Source organism: Podarcis vaucheri, assembly GCF_965113315.1.
Source record: "Podarcis vaucheri genome assembly, chromosome: 4".
Lineage (NCBI taxonomy): Eukaryota > Metazoa > Chordata > Lepidosauria > Squamata > Lacertidae > Podarcis > Podarcis vaucheri.
This window is the reverse complement of record NC_138762.1, coordinates 46568292-46590737: the sequence shown is the minus strand read 5'-3', so window position 1 is coordinate 46590737 and position 22446 is coordinate 46568292. Positions and strand designations below refer to the sequence as shown.

Sequence of the window (22446 nt, the reverse complement as noted above, 5' to 3'; positions counted from 1 at the left end):
GGCCGTCTTACCCATAGGTGCTAGGGGTGTGGGGCAGCCGGGTGCCGGGCTTTCAGGGGTGCCAGGCCAAGATTACGGGGCCCGAGAGTTGAGTCCGGGGAAGAGCTTGCCCATCAGTTTGTCACGAGTTCGGGGGTGACAGAGCCAGCAAGACACTGAGGCAGGCGGCCAGCCGGCTCCGTCCTCCTGCGCGCCTGGGACTGGGCAACCAGAGAAGGGGGTGTGCCAGGCAGATCTTTGCACCCCGGTGCCGCATATGCTTAAGACAGCCCTGGCTGTCAACATCACCATGTAAAGTGTGAGGTGGCAAAGGCAGGCAAGAGATGAAGGCAATATGCCTCAGGACCCACACACCCCATGCGCAGCCCTAGGTTGGAATGGGGAGGAGTAGGCATGAATTCCAGGGGTCAGGAGAATTTGGCATATTCCTCCACTAATTAAGATTTTGTTTACATTTTTGTTTTTCTTATCTAGGTAAAAAGAATAGCTGCAAGCAGGGAAATTAAATTAACAAGGACAGTCAAAAACTTGTAGTGTGAAGCTGTCTCAGTTCACTTGTAACACTAAGACCATTTTTGTGTTTGTCTGGTTAATAATCCATGGTTAAGCTGCTGGGCCTTGTCTGCATGATCGAATAAACCATGGCTTAGTGCTACTGTGAACCAGCTTGCTGTAACAAACTGCCCTTTTGAGGGCCTCCTCAGACGTTGCTTATCGGAACAGTTTCAACATGGCCAAAGTCTCAGGCTTAGCCCCTCACCATGTAAATAAGGACTTTGAGCCCAGCCTGTGCTAAATCAATGTGCAAACTACATGATGGATGTGCTATTCAGCATGTCACAATAATTTTAAGGTAATATAAAAATTACTTTGACTGTACAAGCTATGTAACATAGTCAAATGATAACAGTGGTGCAATCAAACATATTGATGTTAGGAAGGGACCAAATGATCTGTAGATTTCACTTGACTGTAAAAACTGCAATGATGGGGTTGTGGGAAGAACCCCTTACCTGTCCTCTCTCCTTCTCTCTACCTCTCTCCACACAAGCAAACTTGTAGATATGGAACTTCTGCTACAGTGAGATGCTTCACTCATCCTGTGGCTGAATGTGACCCACTGGATTTACAGGTAGATTTAGATTAGCTTTAATAGATTTATTACCCAGCTTTCATCATGAGATTCCAACAATGGAACTATTAACAACAATGAAAATATACAATATTTTTAAAATCAGTTAAAAGACATCTGCATTACATGGCTTTCAACACCAGCTGAAGATGTCTCTCTTCGCCAAGGCTTTTTTTTGGGGGGGGAGGTGTGGATGATTATTGCAGCCCATTTGTAATTAGTATTATTAGTTCTTTTACACATACATTTATTCATTAAGAGAAATTAATTGGCCTTATCTGATGGTGGTAGGGGGGCAATGGGAAGGAAGGGAGGAACAGCAGGACATGAAATTCAAACAGTGGGTGGATGATAACTACTTTAATACTGCTTTAAAGCCTAATTTATAGATGTGTTGAGATAAGGGATTTTATTTGGTCCCTATGACAAAGAGATGATGAAGAGAAGACACCTGCTGCAGGAGAGGGACTGCCAGAAACATCATGGGCGGGTTGTTTCTAGGACCAAGGTGAATCTGTCAAGCTCCCCTGTTATTTTTGCTGCTGGATGCTGCAAGTTATTAATATAATTTTGTTATATTTATAGTACTGAAATGTATGTGGTATTTTGTACTGCACCATTGTTTTATTACATTATGAAATTGTTTTTCCACTTTTGGATTTTGAAATGCATTCCTGTTTTCACTTTAAGCATGATGTGTGTGTGTGTGTGTGTGTGTGTGTGTGTGTGTGTGTAAAAGTGGCATATATATAACATTATGAATGAATGAATGACACTTAAGTAATTCCTATCATAGTCAAACTTTCTATATAAGGGCATTTCTCCCAAACATCTCTTCTTCGAGTTTGCTAAGTTGTAGCACAATGGGAATTACCGTACTTTACTTTGATTTCTGTCTACAAACTAACTGTACATACATTTATTATCTTTATTTTTCTGCAAGGGGGAAACATACGTATTTTATTATCAAACAATATTGCTTTGATATTATTTCACCACTTATTTGTCAGTGTTCTAAAAGTACCAATAGAGTATGACTGCAAAAAATATAATCTCCAAGCTATTCATCAAGGTAATCATGCATAAAAGAAAACATCTAGCCCAGGCATAGGCAAACTCGGCCCTCCAGCTGTTTTGGGACTACAGTTACCATCATCCCTGACCACTAGTCCTGTTAGCTAGGGATGACTGGAGTTGTAGTCCCAAAACATCTGGAAGACCGAGTTTGCCTATGCCTGATCCAGCACAAAGTAATTAATATATCAATATTCTTACAGTTCCTCAGATAAAATAAGACCACAGAATCCCATCCTCACCAAGGCCTCCTGGCTCTTAACACCACAAAAAAATCTACTGGTAAACATGGTAAACATATTTGCAATTGTACTAGCAATACAGTGACAAAATAATGTCAGCATGCTTTGTTAAAATAATTTACAGCATTCTACAAATTGTATTTCAATAAGGAAGACTGCCTATCTGTGTGCTTTTTCCACAATCTAGACACCACCTAACATACTTAAGAACATTCACAGGAGCAACAACAATGCTGAAAATAGGTCTACTCCTTTCTCCCCTCTTGCAGCTTAGAGGGCATTGAGTGGGTGGGGACAGCACTGGCAGATGGCAGATGCTTTGCTAGCCTCAGGAGCCACAATCGAAATGCAGAAGCTGCGAGGGCAGTGGCATCCAGTGCAGCAGAGTGAGGTTCTTGGAAAACAGTTGCACTGTAGCTTGGAGCAGTCAACAGACTGGAGAGGAAGTTTGGGACCTACCCATTAAGACTGGGGTGCAAAATTTGGTATGTAGGCCGACAGTAATCTGGACACTTATGGTAAGATGACCATCAGTTGGCCAGTCAATGGGATGGGAGATCTGGGAATGAACTAAAAGGGAAGAGGCCAAAAGTCATTTTATTGCATCTTTGGGGCAATGATTTGTGATTATTTAGGGGACAACTGATTCTCCCTTGCTGACTTTCAGCACCTGAAGAAACAGTGGCTGGGCTGTGTTTATACATGAATTGTTCTCAGCATGGAGGAGGGAAAATGATGGTGAGTGATAAAGCCACTTGACAACTTGCATAGATGAGACAAGGAAAACCTACCTGAACAGGGCAAGCATAGACTTCCAGCTGATCTAGAGCAAGGCCTAAAACTCTGTGCTCTGAAACTTTCATGCAGTAGCTACAGAAAATAGTAAATCAGCTTTGTTGATCAACAACGAATTTGACTACAGCATAAAACCTTTCTACGGATAACTTTTCCGCAAGACAAAAGGTTAGACCCAGACACAGAATGCAATCCCACACCCACTTGGCTGGGAGTGAGCCCCATTGATATCAAGAGTTTTCTTTAGTGTGCAATCACACAAATGCACCCTTGAAAATCAATCATGCTCCAGTCATATTGAAAGCAGTTATTCTTCACTAACTTGTCCTTTTGATTTCAATGAGTCTGGATCCAACCTCTTGAGTTGTATATCACAACAAAACATATTTTCTTTTTTGGCACAGAGTTACTTACCCATGAAGTTGAGATAACCCTCTCCTCCCATGGCATGAGTTATGAGGCGAATCATTTTATGAAGCTGTATTCCTCGATCAATAACTGGAGTAAAAGGTGAGATGACACTCATGTTCTCATACATCTCTGCATCCATCAGCCGAAACGCCAGGGTCTTGTCGCCAACAAGAGCCTGCGTTGACAAATAAAGGGGTGAGGAAAGGAATCTTCTGCATTTCATTGGTTCCTAAGCTACAGATTCAAGACATGTTCTAGTACAAATAAAGTAACATGCTGCTCAACACAGTTAAACATTAGCAACTGTGCTCCTAACAAATGAGCTCTGCTCACCTGTCAATTTTGGCCTGCCAGGGATGGAAGAGATACAGCCCTTTGGCCAGAAAAGCTTCCTTACTTTGATCTGGATGTATAACTAGGGAAGGGACTCTCATGCAATACAAAACCCTGAAGAGCAGTGGCTGTTTTCCCTTCCTAGAAAAAAAGCTTCTGGTACTCATCATAACCCTCTCCCCCCCTTTTCTCTCTATCACACTCTCTCCTGCACTGCCCACAATTAATTAATGCCCAACTTTGCACATCTATTCCCCTTATTCAACCTCTCCCTCTACCTTGCCTCATCTGCTCTTCGTACCCAACCAGCACCCCACCCCTTCCCTTCCCCTTCTCCCAGCGGCAACATCTGCACTCACCTCTACAGCTTGCCCCAGGAACAGAATGGAGGACGGTAGTACTAGCAGCAGAGGCTGCTGCCTCCTTCCCCTTCTCTCCCTCCTTCCCCGCCCACAGACATGCCTGGGTTTCTGTGTTCACCAAGATTTTTTATCCTTCAAAATTTTCCCTAGGTCTTTGAAGAGTATCTCAGAATTTCAATTTTCCTCTCAAGCTTTGTACCTGGTCATGACTCTCTGCATACGCAATGTATTTCTCTCCGTATCTCCTATTTGTTAGCGTGAACACTATATTGCCCATATCCCAGTCTTCATCCTTAAGCTCCTTAATTATCTGCAAAATTAAAAAGGAATCATTCAAAATTACTGTTGTTTGTTACACTGTATCACTTTTTTCCACGCTTTGCCCTCTGAATTGTCAAGCTAACATTCGTATTCTGAGTCTTTCAGAAGAACTGAAATGGTATAAACGTCTACTTTTTGATGTCCCAAATGGTATTCTTCTTTCAACTCCGTAATATACTGTAGCATTTTAAAGTCCATATTTTACTTTTCTGCCAAAACAGCTGCCAACGTCTGATTATTAACTATGCATGTCAGTGTTATTTAAATTGATTTTCTCTATACTTCTGTAAAACAATGAGGGCTACTTGCCATCATTTTAATGGTTGACTAAATGTAGCAATTTCACTGCTAAACCTTCCTGTTCCTTATTATGCAATACTGCATAAGCCTGTGATGATTGCTGAACCTTAAAAGAAGAAGAGTTATTTCTGTAGTGTTTCACTGGGTATTTTACTGTCTGGCATGCAGCATAGGAAATGCTTGGAGCAAGTTAAAAATTAATTAATATCAAAACAGGCTAATCTGCTATTAGACCGTGTCAAAATGAAAAGGCGAATTCTTTACTTTCATGTTGTTAATCTATGTGACAAAGTAGCTTGTGTGCAAAAATACAAAAATGTGCATACCATCTTTTTCTTCTGCTTAATATTGAACGCCAGGTATACGAACAAATCTTTATTAGGCTACATTTTTATTGGGAAGACGATTCACCTTCAAATCTATGCAGGTAGGTAGGTAAGTATAATGAGTATGGGTTGCTCGTGAGTAAGTTGCCGCCTCTCCTGGCTATGTTCCCTGGTTAAACCTTTCTGTCTGGACAGCCCTTCACTTCGTGGCTGCCTCAGTCGCTAGCAGAATCCGTCAGTGGGCGTTTCTTAAACCTTTTCCAACATAAAAGTTGTTTGACGCCAAGTCTCCTCCTACTCTCCCTGCGCGGAAGTCTTCTGCACAGGGTGGGCGTGGGTAGCGGAGGACCCGTGCTCTCCCCGATGGTGTCCAGTGAAGAGTCCTGGAGCCCTCTCGCCGATTCCCCCATCTGCCCCCCTTTATCCCTGGTGTTGCACTGATTTGCTTCCCCATCTGTTGAGCTGCCTCTCTCCCTCCCAGCATCATTTGAGAGCCTTCCCTCCGCCTCTAGCTCTGATGTCAGTTTCCTGACAGTAAGTATATGATGCACACATAAAAAAACAAGGATGTATAACTGGATTTTTGCTGTTAGCAGTACTTGTTGAATTCATGTAAAGGTAAAGGGACCCCTGACCATTAGGTCCAGTCGTGACTGACTCTGGGATTGCGGCGCTCTTCTCACTTTATTGGCCGAGGGAGCCGGTGTACAGCTTCCAGGTCATGTGGCCAGCACGACTAAGCCGCTTCTGGCTAACCAGAGCAGCGTATGGAAACGCCGTTTACCTTCCCGCCGGAGCGGTACCTATTTATCTACTTGCACTTTGACGTGCTTTCGAACTGCTAGGTTGGCAGGAGCAGGGACTGAGCAACGGGAGCTCACCCCATCACAGGGATTCGAACCGCTGACCTTCTGATCACCAAGTCCTAGGCTCTGTGGTTTAACCCCCAGCGCCACCTGCGTCCCTTCATGTAACAGTGTTTTATTCAGGACTGTTCACATAAAAGGGAACCAAAAGATACAGTACCTTACTGAACATGGCTGCATTGCAAGGACTTTGCACACTTTCCTTCCTACCCTGTTCAAGCTGGATTAACAAATATCATCATCAGGGAAAAAATGGCTCATGAAGGGACTAAGAAAGATGCTTCTCAGACACACAATTCCAACATGTTCATAGCAATTAGCTTAATAAGGGGTTTGTATTCAGGAAAGCTGGGTCAAACACTGCAAAAATGTTAAATTTGTTCTACAAGACTTTTTTTTGGGGGGGGTGGAGGCTGAAAGAGGGAACTATGTTGAAGTAATGGACGTCTCTCAAAGTGCAGAAAAAGGTGATCCTACTGAACTTTTATTTTTGCGGCTGTCTAATCCACACACTAGTTACTTTTTTCTCTTAGTATTTTCAGTTCACATTAGTCTTGTTGTGTGCCTGTTGTAATAACTGTTATCAACATTTAGGTGTAATTTAAAAAGAGTCCCATTCACTTAGGGATTTGATTGCCGAGAGATATTCTGCTTAGCAACCCTGAAATTTAGCTGTGAGGATATTTGATTGTTTGCAAATGTTTCAAAATTATTTGCATGGTCTTTATTGTTTTGTTGTTTGATGCCTTGAGCTCCTTTAGGAGGAAGAGCGGTATTAAAAACAACAACAGCTAAGTAGCATTCTTTCTATTAGGAAAAGAACCTATAGCAGAGTTTGGATTCATTCAGCATGTCATTATTGGCGGGGGGGGGGGGTGCTGTTATATATTTAAACTGTTATATTTTATTACCAGAATTTGGCAGGCTTTAAAGAGAAGTTTGTCTAACTGTAATTAAGTCACAATATTTCTAAATACAAAATTAATGTGTCATCATAGCCTTGTCCTACTGACGTGCATAACACAGATCCAGATATATTTTTAAATCTTCATTTTGTTAGGTTTGCTGTAAGAATGTATCAAAATTCAATCCATAAAACCAAGGACATAATTGTCATGGTATCAAACATTCCTGCAACATGTCGCATGCCACTTTGGTGAAACATATAGCAAGAGGAGATAACACTCCCTCTTAGTTATCCTAGCAGGAACAGAGGATTTGCGGGAAGGGAGGACTGAATGATTATCCTAAAATTATGGCAGTTTAGTAAGACAAGACAAGATGTGTGAAGCCCTGATTAAACTGACACTGAAAATCCTCTAAAGATTTAATCTTGTTAAAGGAAACAGAGCTAGAGCTGAGAGAGGAAGGGAGAGAGAGAGAGACAAGACAGAAGTACTGTTTTGGGGGGACAGGAGGCGGGCAGGTGTGGAGGATTCCCTGGTCCTGAATGGGGTAACTGTGCCCCTGAAGGACCAGGTGTGCAGCCTGGGAGTCATTTTGGACTCACAGCTGTCATGGAGGCACAGGTCAAATCTGTATCCAGGGCAGCTGTTTACCAGCTCCATCTGGTACGTAGGCTGAGACCCTATCTGCCTGCAGACTGTCTCGCCAGAGTGGTGCATGCTCTGGTTATCTCCCGCTTGGACTACTGCAATGCGCTCTACGTGGGGCTACCTTTGAAGGTGACCCGGAAACTACAACTAATCCAGAACGCGGCAGCTAGACTGGTGACTGGGAGCGGCCACCGAGACCATATAACACCGGTCTTGAAAGACCTACATTGGCTCCCAGTACGTTTCCGAGTACAATTCAAAGTGTTGGTGCTGACCTTTAAAGCCCTAAACGGCCTCGGTCCAGTATATCTGAAGGAGCGTCTCCTCCCCCATCATTCTGCCCGGACACTGAGGTCCAGCTCCGAGGGCCTTCTGGCGGTTCCCTCACTGCGAGAGGCCAAGTTACAGGGAACCAGGCAGAGGGCCTTCTCGGTAGTGGCGCCCGCCCTGTGGAACGCCCTCCCATCAGATGTCAAAGTGATAAACAACTACCTGACATTCAGAAGACATCTGAAGGCAGCCCTGTTCAGGGAAGTTTTTAATATGTGACATTTTAGTGTATTTTTCATCTTTGTTGGAAGCCACCCAGAGTGGCTGGGGAAACAAATACTAAATTATTATTATTATTATAGAGAGAGTCTGACCTGAATCCATTTGTCAGGAATTGCCATGGCCAATCGATAATCAAATCCAGTTCCTCCTTCTGTTACTGGACAGCAAAGGGCAGGCATCCCAGACACTTCCTTGAAAAACAATGCAATGTTACAAATCAAAGATCATTGTCCAAACAGCAAAACCTTACCAAAAGTTGAAAAAGCTTTCTGGAAGAGGGGTGAGCTGGAGAAAGCACTACAAAAGCCAGAACCTGTGGTCTGCCAAATGTTTCTGGACCCTAACTTTCAGAATTTATAACTGCTGGCAATGCTGGCTTCGGTTGATGGCAGTTAAAGTTCAAAAACATATGGTTCATTTTCCATAAAGTTCAGGAATTGGGTTGTGGTATAACTACTGTGTAAATCATGTAAAACTTTAAATCCTACTTATTAAGAACTGCATAGCACCAACCCCGTATCTCCGTGAGAAGGGTACCAGGAAATTAAATAAAAGTATCCAACTAGTTCTACCAAGATGTGGAGTGGGGGTACGGAGAGAAACTGAAATGGATTATTTCATGTGTGTAAGCCTGTCCTTAGATGTTCTCGAAATGCAATGTGAAATATTAATAAAGGACACAATTCAACTGTCTGTTCACTTTCTCTTTCACATTATATCATTTTTACACATTCCATTAATTATATGCTGGCATAACAGAAACAGAATTTGATCACGGGCAACGGTGAGAGATGCATTACCTCTCTAACACATTCCTCGCCCCTATGTGTGTAGGGAAAGCAATGGAAGAACCCATTTTCAGTGGCGAATATTCAGAATATTAAAAAGAATTCTGTTACTTAATTTTATCAGACAGGTCCTTACAGAACAAGACTACAAATCTATCCTACTCTAGACGAAAGCGTGCTCCTCTCCTGTGGCGCCAGTCATTCCACTATCATTACATGCAAGCTCAAATTCATGCTAGCCATTTGTAATTTAGAATGATATCAATAGTTCCTCCCTCCCAATTTCGTTCCACCATGAGCATGTGGATCAATTCCACATTTTGTATAGAGGCTCCCACTAGACAGAAAAAATGATGTATTGAAGTTGAAGTAGTTTTCAATTTAAGTAGAATAAATTGAAGGCACATCTTGTTAAAAAAAATCTTAAATCAGGTAATGCAAACAGGCTCTACTTTGCTTCATTGGTAGGAATACTGATAACCATATTGTGGCTCACTAGATGATGGGCTAATTTTACTTGAAATGAACCCCAAAATCAATAAGACAATTTTAAGTTTAATATATCCCATAATTGCTTCATTTCATCAGTTTCTGTTTTAAATACTTGATGTTGTTGAACTTGTGTGTTTGTGTATAATGGTTTCTTTTGGCGGAATATGAAATTCTTATTTCCCATGCTTACATGGTAGGAGAATACTCTATATTTTTCATTTTAGAATGAAGAAGCTGCTGGTACTGCCCATCTGAAGTATTTAAGTGCTGACATACCAATATTTATGTGTGCCTGTAATTCCCTTTAATTTTGTTTTCCCAGGTTGAATATAAAATAGTTGCATGTAAAACAGTTTCACAATGTTAAATGCTAGCAGGATTCTAGACATAATTCTTTGATCAAAATAACTGCAAATAACTTGTTCGGGCCTTTCAGTCAAAGTTAGTGCTTTGGAGTTTAATCATCTTACTGTGCAAATAATATTCCTTTGCATCTTCTCATTGATTTTGTTGTTTTGTTCATAAATCATGCATACAGACCTAAGCATTCCAAAATATCTTCTTGATAAATCTGAAGTGGGCCAAACATTTAGGGCTCTTAATTTATCACAGATTAGAATTTTCAGTGATACATATATTAGTTCATATTTGCTTTGACAATACTAATTGTAAGCTTTCAACACCTTGAATAAAACATTTGTAAATCATAAAGAAACTCACTTATTAAACAGGCTAAGTTTAAAAATATTTCAGATGATCATACTGTACTTCAGAAATGTCAGTGCTTTCTGAATTTAACATTTAATTTGTGAAATAATGTACCTATGACTAAATGATAGAACTAGTTTATCCAAATATATCACTAGCAATTAGTGAGCATCCTAAAATAAAAAGTTTTCATCTTTTGTCTACCTTCCTGAGACTGTGGAGCACTGGTAAAATGATTCTTTCGTCTCCATTTAGACACTAGCTTCTTTTGCTTTGATATTCTCAAAAGCTTTTCAACTGCTTGTTCTACTATCAGTATATGTTGGGAGGGGGAAGACTTACTTGTTTCTATATTGCTATTTTCTCATGAAAATCAATAATATATATATAGAACAATGAAATAATGGTACATTAAAATTTACTAAATGGCATCTATCAACAAACAGTACATTCCATCGCAAGCTGAGTGAATTCATGTTCCTGTTATTTAAATGAGAGAGATTTAAGCATGTATTTAAATCTCCAATTCCAATCAATTGATTTTAAAAAATACAAAACAAGAAGCTTAACAGCGGCTGGAACTTGCTTAAAGATAAGTACATGGCTGCTAATGTAACTGTAATTGATTCAATTAAACTGTATTTCAAATAATAAAACAGCTAAAACTAATTATGTCAACATGTATTCTAAGAATTACCTCTGCTATCGTTATACATTCTGGATGCAAGAAATGTATCATGTGGTTTGCCATCATTAGGTACACTAAAGCTTCATCATCAACGTGCATCCCGAAGTATTCATTGTAATCTCCACTAAAAGCTGTGCCTAATAAGACAAAATCATAAAGTCTCAAGAGCAGGAAGTCAAAGCTGTAGGCTTCAGCCCAAGATTTTCAAAAGGAAACTATTAACAAATTTGAAATCATTGCATGGCTACACTACTGCATGATAATTTGAACATCACTGGTGTGCAGATTAAACTTACCAATACCATGATGGTGATACAGCATAGATGATATGCCATCAAATCGAAAGCCGTCAAAGGCATACTCTTCTATCCACCACCTTAGGTTGGAGAGAAGAAATCTCAAGACCTCCCAGCTGAAAACAAACAACAACAAAGTCTAAATATTAAGGCCTACAATATATCTTAGATATCCTATGGTTTCTATGCTAAATATTTATTTTCTCATGGTGAAATATGAACAATTTTCATTTTTCTTCTTCTCTCCCTGATTTTTACAGTGTGCAATTTTTGGTGATATTTAAACAATTATCCATTCTAGTGGACTTCATGTTTCATAATATCAATTATCCTTTTATCATCTCCAGTTAGATTAAGGTATGAAAGCAGGAACATCCCAGTCAGCGACTGTGAACAGTTAGGTCTACATAAAGGGCATTAACTCTACTGAAATAAATTGACAGTGCTCTTAACTATGCACCGGATAGTACTCTTTGAGCTTTGTTTGATTTCAGAACTACTTCACTTCAGAAAGAACTACAGTCGAATGGAATCCAATCCAGAAGTCTATTCAACTTCCAAAATGTTAGAAAACATTTAGAAGCTCCTGCAGCCAATCAGAAGCCACGGAAGCCCCATCGGACGTCCAGCTTCCGAAGAACGTTCGGAAACCGGAACAGTCACTTCCGGGTTTCGATCGTTCAGGAGCCAAAACGTTTGAGAACTAGGCTGTTCGAAAACCAAGGTACAACTGTACAGTGGTACCTCGTGTTACATACGCTTCAGGTTACATATGCTTCAGGTTACAGACTCCGCTAACCCAGAAATAGTAGCTCGGGTTAAGAACTTTGCTTCAGGATGAGAACAGAAATCGTGTGGAGGCGGCGTAGTAGCAGTGGAAGGCCCCATTAGCTAAAGTGGTGCTTCAGGTTAAGAACAGTTTCAGGTTAAGAACGGACCTCTGGAACGAATTAAGTACGTAACCCGTAATGCGCAGATGCAGGTTGCGAACGTGCATCCCACACGGATCACGTTCGCAACCTGAGCGTCCACTGAAGGAGAAACAGTGCCTGGGGTTTTATGGATATGCAGTTAAATCATAATCATAAATTAAAATATCTTCCCTTTAAGACAACACAGGCATGCAAAATATGACTGCCCCTCTACTATAAAACATCATTTCCCCTCGTTATATGCTGCTGCTGTTACTTAGACTTTAGTTTTGGTGTAAGACTTGTTTTTTAAATTTTGGTTGGTTTGTGGTAGCGCCTACAGTGGTGCCTCGCAAGACGAAATTAATCCATTCCGCGAGTCTCTTCGTCTTGCGGTTTTTCGTCTTGCGAAGCACGGCTATTAGCGGCTTAGCGGCTATTAACGGCTTAGCGGCTATTAACGGCTTAGCGGCTTTAAGAAAAAGGAAACAAACTCGCAAGAACTCGCAAGACGTTTCGTCTTGCGAAGCAAGCTCATAGGGAAATTCGTCTTGCGGAACGACTCAAAAAACGGAAAACGCTTTCGTCTTGCGCGTTTTTCGTCTTGCGAGGCATTCGTCTTACGAGGTACCACTGTATATTGATAGGGGTGCAGACAGATCATATGACAAATTAAACTCATAGCCATATATTTATCCTCCCTTTTACAGTAGTAATATCAGGCACTCAAATCTGTTCCTTTACAGCTTACAATACAGTTGTTTGTCCTGTCCCCTTCTTTTAAAAATCCTAATACACACATTTTCTTTGTGTAGCAAAATAAAAGAAGCAGGAATAATAAAGTACACGTGCAAGGAAAAAGAGATAGAACTAACCTTATAGCCTTCAAACAAACAAACATGCTTTTTACTGATAGTTTCACAAGCCCCTCACCCTGAGAGTAACTCTCAGCTTTTCCCAACGCAGTACTGCATCTGTTCGTTCCCATTATTTCATTGTTAAATTACGTAAATTAGAGAAAACCATAACTAATCTTAGCCAGCCTATGTAAGAGCATGGGTAAGAAATGTTGAATTAGAAAGAAGGATACTAATCTGAGGTCAGTACATATTAACTCCTTCCCACCCACTTTTCTTTATACACAGAGACCAGTGGGAAGCAGAAATCTCAAGGGACTGTATGTTAAAGGACGCAATGGAAAAGCTTTTAAGATGCAACACACAGTTGTAGCATGTGATTAAAAGAAAAAAGTGCTCACTATTATTGCTATTTATATAGCACCAGCAGCGTACAAGGTGCTTTACACAGAAATATAATCAGAAGTGCCCTCTGGAGCTTGCAATCTAAATTTAGATTGCATTGCACTTAGAGTGCATTGGAGGGGAACGACAAGTGGAGGAAGAGACAATGGCAGCCAGTGATGAATCTGAGCACATGCAGTTATTTGTACTTAAGCTTTGTGGGGATGAGGAGTAGGAAATGAAAAGAAAGGGTTCATAGAAGATGGATTTGAAGGGGAAAACAGGAGGCAGGAAGAGGGAGGTGGGATCATGAAGGTCTAAGTATGTAAGAGCGGCTGAAGGTAGTAGAATTGGAGGTGCGGGACAATAATCAGGGGTATATCAGGAGAACAGGGAAGAGACTGAAGTCAAGGGATGCTAAGGACTTGGTGTCATGTGCCAAAGGGAAGCAGAAAAATTATCAGGGAGGAGCAAAGCAGCAGCTATCTCCTCTCCAGGAGCTTGGGTGTTTGTCCCAGCTATGGTTTGGCTTACCATGGTGTTGCAAACCAGACCAAACAAAAAACCTACCGTTAATATACAAAATGATAGAAGGTATGTTGATTGAACAAGTTCATCTATTTGTTAAGTTTAACTTAGGGCTCATTATGACATTGTTGAAGACTTGCTACCCCTGCACAGGTTTATCACATCCTTTTGCAGTGGTAATAGATAGGACATTATACTTTGGGTCCATCCCATGTGGTTACTCCCCACATCATTGTTAACAGTAGTCCTGCAGGTAAACTGCTTTGTATCCAAAGCATTGCCTAGCATTCAACTGAATGAGAAATAAACAGGATTCTGGAGTGCACATGGGGTGGTACAACAAATCACCTCCATAATAGTTTAGTTTAGATTTTTTTTTTTTAAAAAAAAAACTTTAAAGTGTGAATTGTTGTGGACTGTGTCATTTTTCAAAATCTTTACTGAAACCCAGGAGCTTGAAATTCCTTTGAAATAGGTATCTTGATCTATCACAAGGGTCTCGATTCTATTTATTTCATTATTCAATAATTAAACTATGAAAACATTCCATGCAAAAAGAAATGTGGAAAAGATATATGGGATTATTTGAACATACTTGCAACTGACTTTGTTCCTCTCACCCCAAACAAGTAGCAGCAGCAAAACCTAGTGAACCTAAAATATGGGAACTGGAATCCAAAATGTTACTTGAAATAACTTATTTAAAATAACTTCTTTGAAATAACTTATTTCAAAATGCAAGACATACTCAAAGGAAAAACAAAGCTGTTTCAAAAATCATTAATTCCAAGTTAGATTCTTGATTTATTAGATTCTCCCCTCCCTAAAATTGGAAATCTCCAGATACTAATTTGGATTCAGACACTGTGGTTCAGGCAGTCTTCAAATATAAATGAAGGGTTCTGCTTTTCAAGTAAGGTTTTGTTCTTTTGTGGATATTAAAAATGAAATACATTTAGTGGAAGTTAAAAAGATCTATTGACTTGAGAGACAGTCTTTTGAACAGCTTGGCAAGACGGTATATCTTAATAATGATTTAAGATTGATTCGGAGATACATAGCTAGGTGAACAGAATAAGAAAGTAGCCCAGCCAAAAGGTTTGCCTTCCATAAGAGATTCTTTAGCATTTGAAGCTCAAGTCAGCCAATATTGGCTCAGGCACTGAGACACTGTTAACAAATATAAGTGCTTGTCTAAGTGTTTGCAGCAATAAAACAAAACAAATCCCCTACTGAACAACATCTATAATTCCTATTTAAATATCCTGCTGAAATAATGAAATATTTTGTCTACAGTCAACTATTAGCATCCAATAAGATTCATTTGCCCATAGCACATCTGGGTGGTACTTATATTTCACAAAGTGTGTTGACATGTTGAAAAAGAAGATCAATAAGGATATTACTGATTAACTAGGGTCAGTTATTATATTCTGAAACAACATATGGGCTGCTAAGTCTGGAACTATTCTTAGGTGCTTTCTTAAAATCTGCAAAACACACAATTCAAATTAGTATCAGGGACCCACTGGGTGTCACTGACAAGGCCTTAAAAATTCCTGACTGAAACTTTAAAGCAACTACTTTGTACACTATTAAAATACTCAATTGATATCAAAGATATTTCAGCAATGTTTGCATGCACAGCAGTTTGACATGTACTGTCTGCCAATCAACTTGGTTACAGTGGCTTAGAGCATTTCTTGTTATACCAAGTAGTCATATGGCAGAGCCCTCATGGATGGAAGCCATTTCACATGCTGGTGATGAAATGCTTTCAAGCATCTTATACTGCCTGGCATCTAGGACTACACACTTGACAGGAGGGAAAGATGGGAAACAGGAGCGGCTCACCGGGGTGGGGTGGGGGGGTTGTGTGACAAAAGTCTCCTGGCAGCAGCATCACTGTCATATATCAGGGCAGGGAAGGGTGACACATGGTTAGAGCTGCATGGAAGAACTGGTGAGAGAGCTGGATTGGCTCTGCCAGATTGTCCACACTGCCCTGACCGCATTGTTGCCTTGCTTCTGCCCTACTGTTATGGGGAAGAGATTCTACTGCAAGGAGGCTATAATTGCAGCAACACCCCCTGGGCAAGCAACTCTTGACTGTACTGAAGTCTGTGGCAGATAGATGATAGATAGATAGATAGATAGATAGATAGATAGATAGATAGATAGATGATAGATAGATAGATAGATGATAGATATGCTTTATTCAAGATATATATTGCAACTTATCAGATGTTGGCTATTGAATACTGATGTTGAGAAAGCATCACTGGTTGCCAGTACATTACTGAGTCCTAAACAACCTAGAAAAGCTTGCCCATTTCTTTATTCCTTTGCCTTATCTTGGCATCTGGTAGGCCACTGTGAGAACAGAGTGCTGTCCTAGATGGGCCCTTGGCTTGATCCAGCAAGGGATCTTCTTATGACATTAGGATCTGCCAGAAAAGCTCATCTGTCCTCAATAAGAAACTGTCCCTTTAGTCTGGTGGAACAGTGGCTATGGTATTTTCTTCTGATATCAGGCTGGCACTATGTGTAATGAGTTCTAGGTACAAACTTAAGCCTTCTTATAAAAAACAATTTACTGTTTTTATAACCTTCTTGTCAGATGATCCATCCTGTGCTTTTGTTTCTCTGAAGTATTTTGCTTTCATTTTATTGTCACGTTACTTGGGTTTCAACTAAGATTTTGTGCACCACATAGGTATATTTTTATACAAGTTTGCAATATGGAAATGCATAACACAGTAAGAACTATAAAATAAAAATTCACATTATGGACCTTCTTGGATAAAAGAAAAAGCCAATCTTTGTATGTGCATAGCACTGTAAATTATTAAACAACAAAACTAAACAAGCAGCAGGAAGTCTGCCTGGGATTATTTTCCCTCCAACAATCTCCTATGCAGATTTCCCTTCCTATACAGATCATCTGGGATTTAATTAAAAGAAAGAAGCACATTCTTCTAAAACAGTAGCCCAGAGATTTGAGAGTTATGTATACTTCACAACTGTTTTGAAATTTCAGAAGTTGCTTTAACTTATCAGAATTAAAATATAATATAGATGTTGGAAAACTCTTTTTTTCTTTTTCTATATTTCTTATTCTCCATTCTTGTTTAGAAAACTACCACATATCTCAGCGAGGGAATAAATTAAAGTTAGTAAACAGTCCAATTTCCAGCTGCCTCATTTTATCAGCATGTTTTCTGCATGGTTTTGCACAGGACGCGTTTCATACTAAAGCTGCAGCAAAAAGTACCAATACTATACTGAAGGATAGTGCATTTCCAAATACAGTACTAGATCAGGGATGAGAAAATGTTTTCCTTCTAGATATTGCTGGATCACAACTCCCACAATCCCTGGCCATTGGCTATATGGCCGGGCCTTATGGGAGCTGGAACATGTGGAGGGGGATCACAAGATTCCCCATCCTACCTGTTAAAAAACAACAACATGGTTTCAAAAGCTTGTCAGTTTCTATATTAAATTCTCTCTCTCTCTCTCTCTCTCTCTCTGTGTGTGTGTGTGTGTGTGTGTAAAAACAAGTAAGATGCATTTACATCACTCATCTTTAAATCTTAGCCAGGAATGAGCAATGTGGACCAGATTCTGCTCTTGTATGTTTCTTTAGTTCCATGTATGTGTGTGATAGTGTTAATGAGAGAGAAAGGTGTGTGTTTGTGTTAGGACCAAAGCCTTGGTTTCCACTTTTCCATTGACATTTCCTGTTTATGAATGGAAATAGGAGAGTAAAAGAAGACAAAACCATTTTCAGGCATTAAGCCTACTCAATTAAAAACAATGAAGAAGGGGCGTGCAGTTGTGCCTGCTGCCCGCCCCCCCAACTGGCTCTCCTTCTGACCTTTAGTGTGTCCAGCTGAGGGCACATTGAATGCTTTCCACAATGCATTCCATATCATGAGGAAGATACCAAGTGTGTGCAGCTGTTGTTGCTTTCTTAAGTTATCTGCTCAGGATGGGTTTGAGATCTGTGTCATGGACTCACCAGTTACTGGATCTAGCATCTGCTTCTGTGTTATCCATTTACAAAATGGGGTAAATAGTTTCTAAAAGGATGTTGGACTAGATGGGGCTTTGGTCTGATTCAGCAAGCCTCTTCTTATGTTCATTCCCCAACCTGCCATTTTGTGACCGGTTCAGGCCTCTTAAAATGTTATAACAACTTATGGAAGCCCTACATCCATTATAATGATTCATAAAATTTTAAACAGGTGGAGAGAATCAGTGGAGAAGGATTTCTTTTTCCAAAAAATGAGACAGGAACAAAAATTGGAGTTGGTTGGAGAGAAAGCTGGTCTAGACATTCCATGCTGGACCAAAGATAATTATTCTTTTTTTATGAGTGACCATTTAATGTGTTTTGCAGCATACCAATAAAAATATAAGAAAAATTGCAATTATTTTCCATGTCCCTCACAAATATCTCAGAGCACAACTTAATTACCACACAATCTTGGTTGGGGTTTCCACTCCCCCCCCCTCCCCTAGCTACATTTTAAAGATCTTGCACACAGCTGTGTTTGATTGTAGATAATAAAGGAAACTGGATCCTTCAAGGGAAATTATATGTTATTGAAACATCTTCTAACTAAAGGAGCATCTGTGGCTTAAAAGTCTCCTATTCTGTAATATCAATTTAAACGTAAAAGCAGGAAAAAGGTTTCATCTAGCAAGGCTGTTTATTAAAAATTAAAACTATGTCTTCTGTAGCATATCTGGTTTGTGAGCCGTATGTACAGGGCTAGGTTTGGGGGGGAAATTGAAGATGACTGAACATCACCACTGTCCATTCACAATTCCAAAAGCCAAACAAAAATGCACAACCAAAATTTTAATGTCAGCGGTGATGGTGACCAGTGCAGCTGAGGGCTGTAGGAGAAAAATAGCAGCACAGCCCATGGAGGACATTTTGCCTAGAGTCCCCTCAAACCAGGTTATGTTCTGAAGCCACATGACACCACCACCTGGTATGAAGCTCAGCAGGCCTGAGTCTGGTCAATGTCCAGATGGGTGACCACATCTTTGCCACCATAGGTTCCATGACACATGAAAGACAGGATATAAATATAATAAAATAATAGCAACATTAATAACTGTATCCATCATGTCCCACTGTACTAGGCAAGCTCAATATGTAAATTTGCAGAGTGGTCAACGAGGATAAGTTTAGAAGGCAGGAAAGTTTAATGTATACAGTCTATCGTTGTTTTGCACAGGGATTCCATTCCAGACCTCACATGCATCGGCAGAGTGCGTGTAAGCCTGCCCTACCCCTTTTCCTGATGTCTTTATGACATTTTGGGACTACTTCTGGGTTTGGCACCTGTACTACCGTGAGGTATGTGGTGATAAGGGAGGAATTTAAAATAACAACAACAACAACACTGCACTACCATTAACAAAAAAAAAAGCTTCTGTTATTTTCACACAGAAAATATGCTCTTACATATCCCCACAACAGAAATATGAAACTTGTCAAATGAATTGGTTTGCTGATGATGTCATTGTTTAACATACAGTAATCTCAAAATAACATAATTTAATTTGACAGTAATTAAATGCCCACTATATCCCCAGAGAAAACCCACCTGTGATCACTCTGAAAGGCCACAGGATGCCATTCCTGCTTCATGAATGCAGCTTTGAAAACATTAACTAATTGGCTGAAAATTCCCACTAAATTTGAATAATTTGAAATATGACCAGATAAAAAGGTTAATACTACATTTAACACACATGTGCAAACCTGTCCACATCCTCAAACATATATATATATATATATATATATATATATGCAGGGAAGTGTGATATAATTTGTCATATTTTATTTCTTTCTACCAATTCTAGGCTGCTTACAGACAAAAGTCTGTTGGACATTTTACAAAAATAAAATAAAATATATAAATATGATGCAATCCATAAATATACAAATAGCAGAAAAACAGAGAACCAACATAAAACATTATCTAACAATATAAAAGCAGATGAGCATAAAATTAAAAACCAGTAAAAAAAAAAGCAAACAGAAAGCAATTTCTGCTGAGATCTGAATGCACTGACTAATACATATTTGTCATATTGGTATTAAAAGTCCTAGGATGATGAGGATGAGGATGATGCTCCAACAAGCACTGAAAAAAGCATAATCTAGGTAACCAGGGAAGTTTCTCTGGGAAGGCAATTCGACAATTGAGATAACACTATTGAGAAAGCCCTCTTCCTACTACACGCTTCCTGTCTATGGTGGGTGGAGACACCCTCAGAAAGGCCTCTGATGAAGATCTGAAAGACCAGGCAGGACAAGGAGGGAGTCCTTTAGAAAACAATGAAGCCCTAGATTCCTGGGGGGGGGGAATATTCTGAAGAATTATTTCAGGAAAAAGGAAATAATCCTATTTTTTCAAGAGCCATCTTAATGAAGTGAATAGCATACACAACTATTCTTAAATGCCATGTTTTATAATGGGCATCTCACGCAGGTTATTTACCGTATACTTACTTTGCGTAGTCAAAAAGTCGGCTATCCCACAATGCATGTGTTCCTCTAGGCCCAGAGTGGAAAAATGCATCATCTGTGCCATCAAATTTGTTCAGGCCATCCTCAGAATTCTTTGATGCGTGGCTGTGTACAACATCCAGCAAGACAGTAATTCCCATTGAGTGGGCCACATCAATTAGTTCCTTCAAGTCATCTGGAGGTCCATAACGGCTAAAATGTTGAACATTGAACGTTATTGGTTTACTATGCCCTAGAGTCATATATACTTGCTTAGTGGTGGCACATATGCTTTGTGTGTATGAGGTTTTTTAACATTTCTTGTTCAAATGGTCCTAGGTAGCAAGGGTGAGGTAAGCTCTTTCAAAGATGGTACCAATCAAAGGAGGCAATCCCAGTGCTTGGAAGACCAACAGCTTGACTCAGTAGAAGGAGGTAGCTTTTTTACTCCCTGCACATGTTGGCACACTGCAAACGCTCGAGACTTAGAACAGAAAAAAGAAGGCAAATCACTTTCCCTTGTTCAGGCTTAAAGAAATGAAAGCCAATTTGTCTTGACATGGGTGCTGTGAGCATGTATAAGATAACGACTGTAAAGCACTTCAACACAGTGAAGTACCTTATAAATGGAAAGACTGAAGTTTTAATTCGCATCACTTCTCAGGCATTTCAGGAGGAAATTATGGGAGGTATTCAACTTTGTAGTCTTCTGATCTAGAGGACTGGTTTATTCTGCCCACGTGAAATATTCTGTCCAGCTCTAGGCACCACAATTTAAGGAGGAGATTGACAAGCTGTAATGTGTGCAGAGGAGGGCAACCAAGATGATCGAGGGTCTAGAAAGCAAGCCTTAAGAGGAACAGTTGAGGGAGTTGGGTATGTTTCTCCTAGAAAAGACAAGACAAGACTGAGAGGAGATATGATGGCCATCTTCAAATATCTATCCGGCTGTCATGCGAAGGATGGAGCAAGCTTGTTTTCTCCTGTAGACATGCAGCTGAGAAGGGAGCAGGGGAAGAAGACATTGCATCTCCATTCCCCCATCCCAACTGAAAACAGAGGAAGGATCAACTCTGTAGAATGCTCCTTCACATGGGGCTTCTTTGCAGGGAAGCCGCTTGTGAAGGAGCATCCAGCACCCTAAATGATGCCTGCACACAACAGTTGTTGCACCGAGGCACTGATTCTGCAGCATGTTGCTTCAAGGACAGGACAGCAGTTTGAATGCTGATGACATTGAAATGAATTGAAGGGGTTCTAGCAACAAGGCAAAATGTAAGATGGGATTGATAATAGATAAACTAATAGGATTTGAACTTGCTGAACCAATTCTTAAAAGGGATACAAAAAAGGGAGGCGTGAGGAAGTCAGGAAAATAAGTTAATTAAAGATGAGAAATTAAAAAAGAGGGAGTTTTGTTTTCTTTTATATGTGTTTTTTCTTTTTCTTTTTTTGTGTTTAATGTTTGTATTTTTGTATTTTGTATTTTTCTGTTTTTGTATTTTTCTGAACTTTTCTATTGATAAAACTTAATAAAATATTATAAAAAAAACAAGGACAGGACAGCAGGCAGGAAGGAGATTCAGGGAGAACCAAGCTCGTACCATCTCCTGGGAAAATATAGCTCTAGGCCACCCACAGCAATCCATAGCTGCCCAAACTCAACTGTGACAATGTCCAAATCCCTCTGAAAGGCCCAATATTTGGCTTGGGGCTTGGCTGTATCTGGTACAGAATCCTAGTGTCTATACACACCTCTTTCCTCTTCTCGGACAAGCAAAAGGCATTGTTTGTTTGTTTGATTAATTTCTTACCCACCTGGAAGGTCTCAAGGCAGGTTACAACAATTCAAAATGTCTATCTCAGGTGTCAATGGCCAAGGCGTTATCAGTGTTAACAGAGTTAAAGGACAGATTATAGCCAGAAAAAATCCACTCAGCATACCAAGCTGAGAGAGTTGAAATGTATTTTTATGTTCTCTAACCTACA

General features: G+C 40.0%; 1 protein-coding gene across 2 annotated transcripts in view; it reads right to left on the bottom strand.

The window, feature by feature from the left end:
• The window catches only part of GBE1 (1,4-alpha-glucan branching enzyme 1), a 148823-nt gene that overhangs the window by 51666 nt on the left and 74711 nt on the right, over positions 1–22446 (bottom strand). For both annotated transcript variants that reach the window (XM_082220745.1, XM_082220746.1), the window contains exons 7-12: positions 20461–20670; positions 11243–11358; positions 10956–11083; positions 8363–8461; positions 4549–4659; positions 3658–3829 (exon numbers count right to left, since the gene is read on the bottom strand). In XM_082220745.1, the coding sequence (XP_082076871.1) occupies positions 3658–3829; positions 4549–4659; positions 8363–8461; positions 10956–11083; positions 11243–11358; positions 20461–20670 (836 nt within the window). The remainder of the gene's footprint in view (positions 1–3657; positions 3830–4548; positions 4660–8362; positions 8462–10955; positions 11084–11242; positions 11359–20460; positions 20671–22446) is intronic.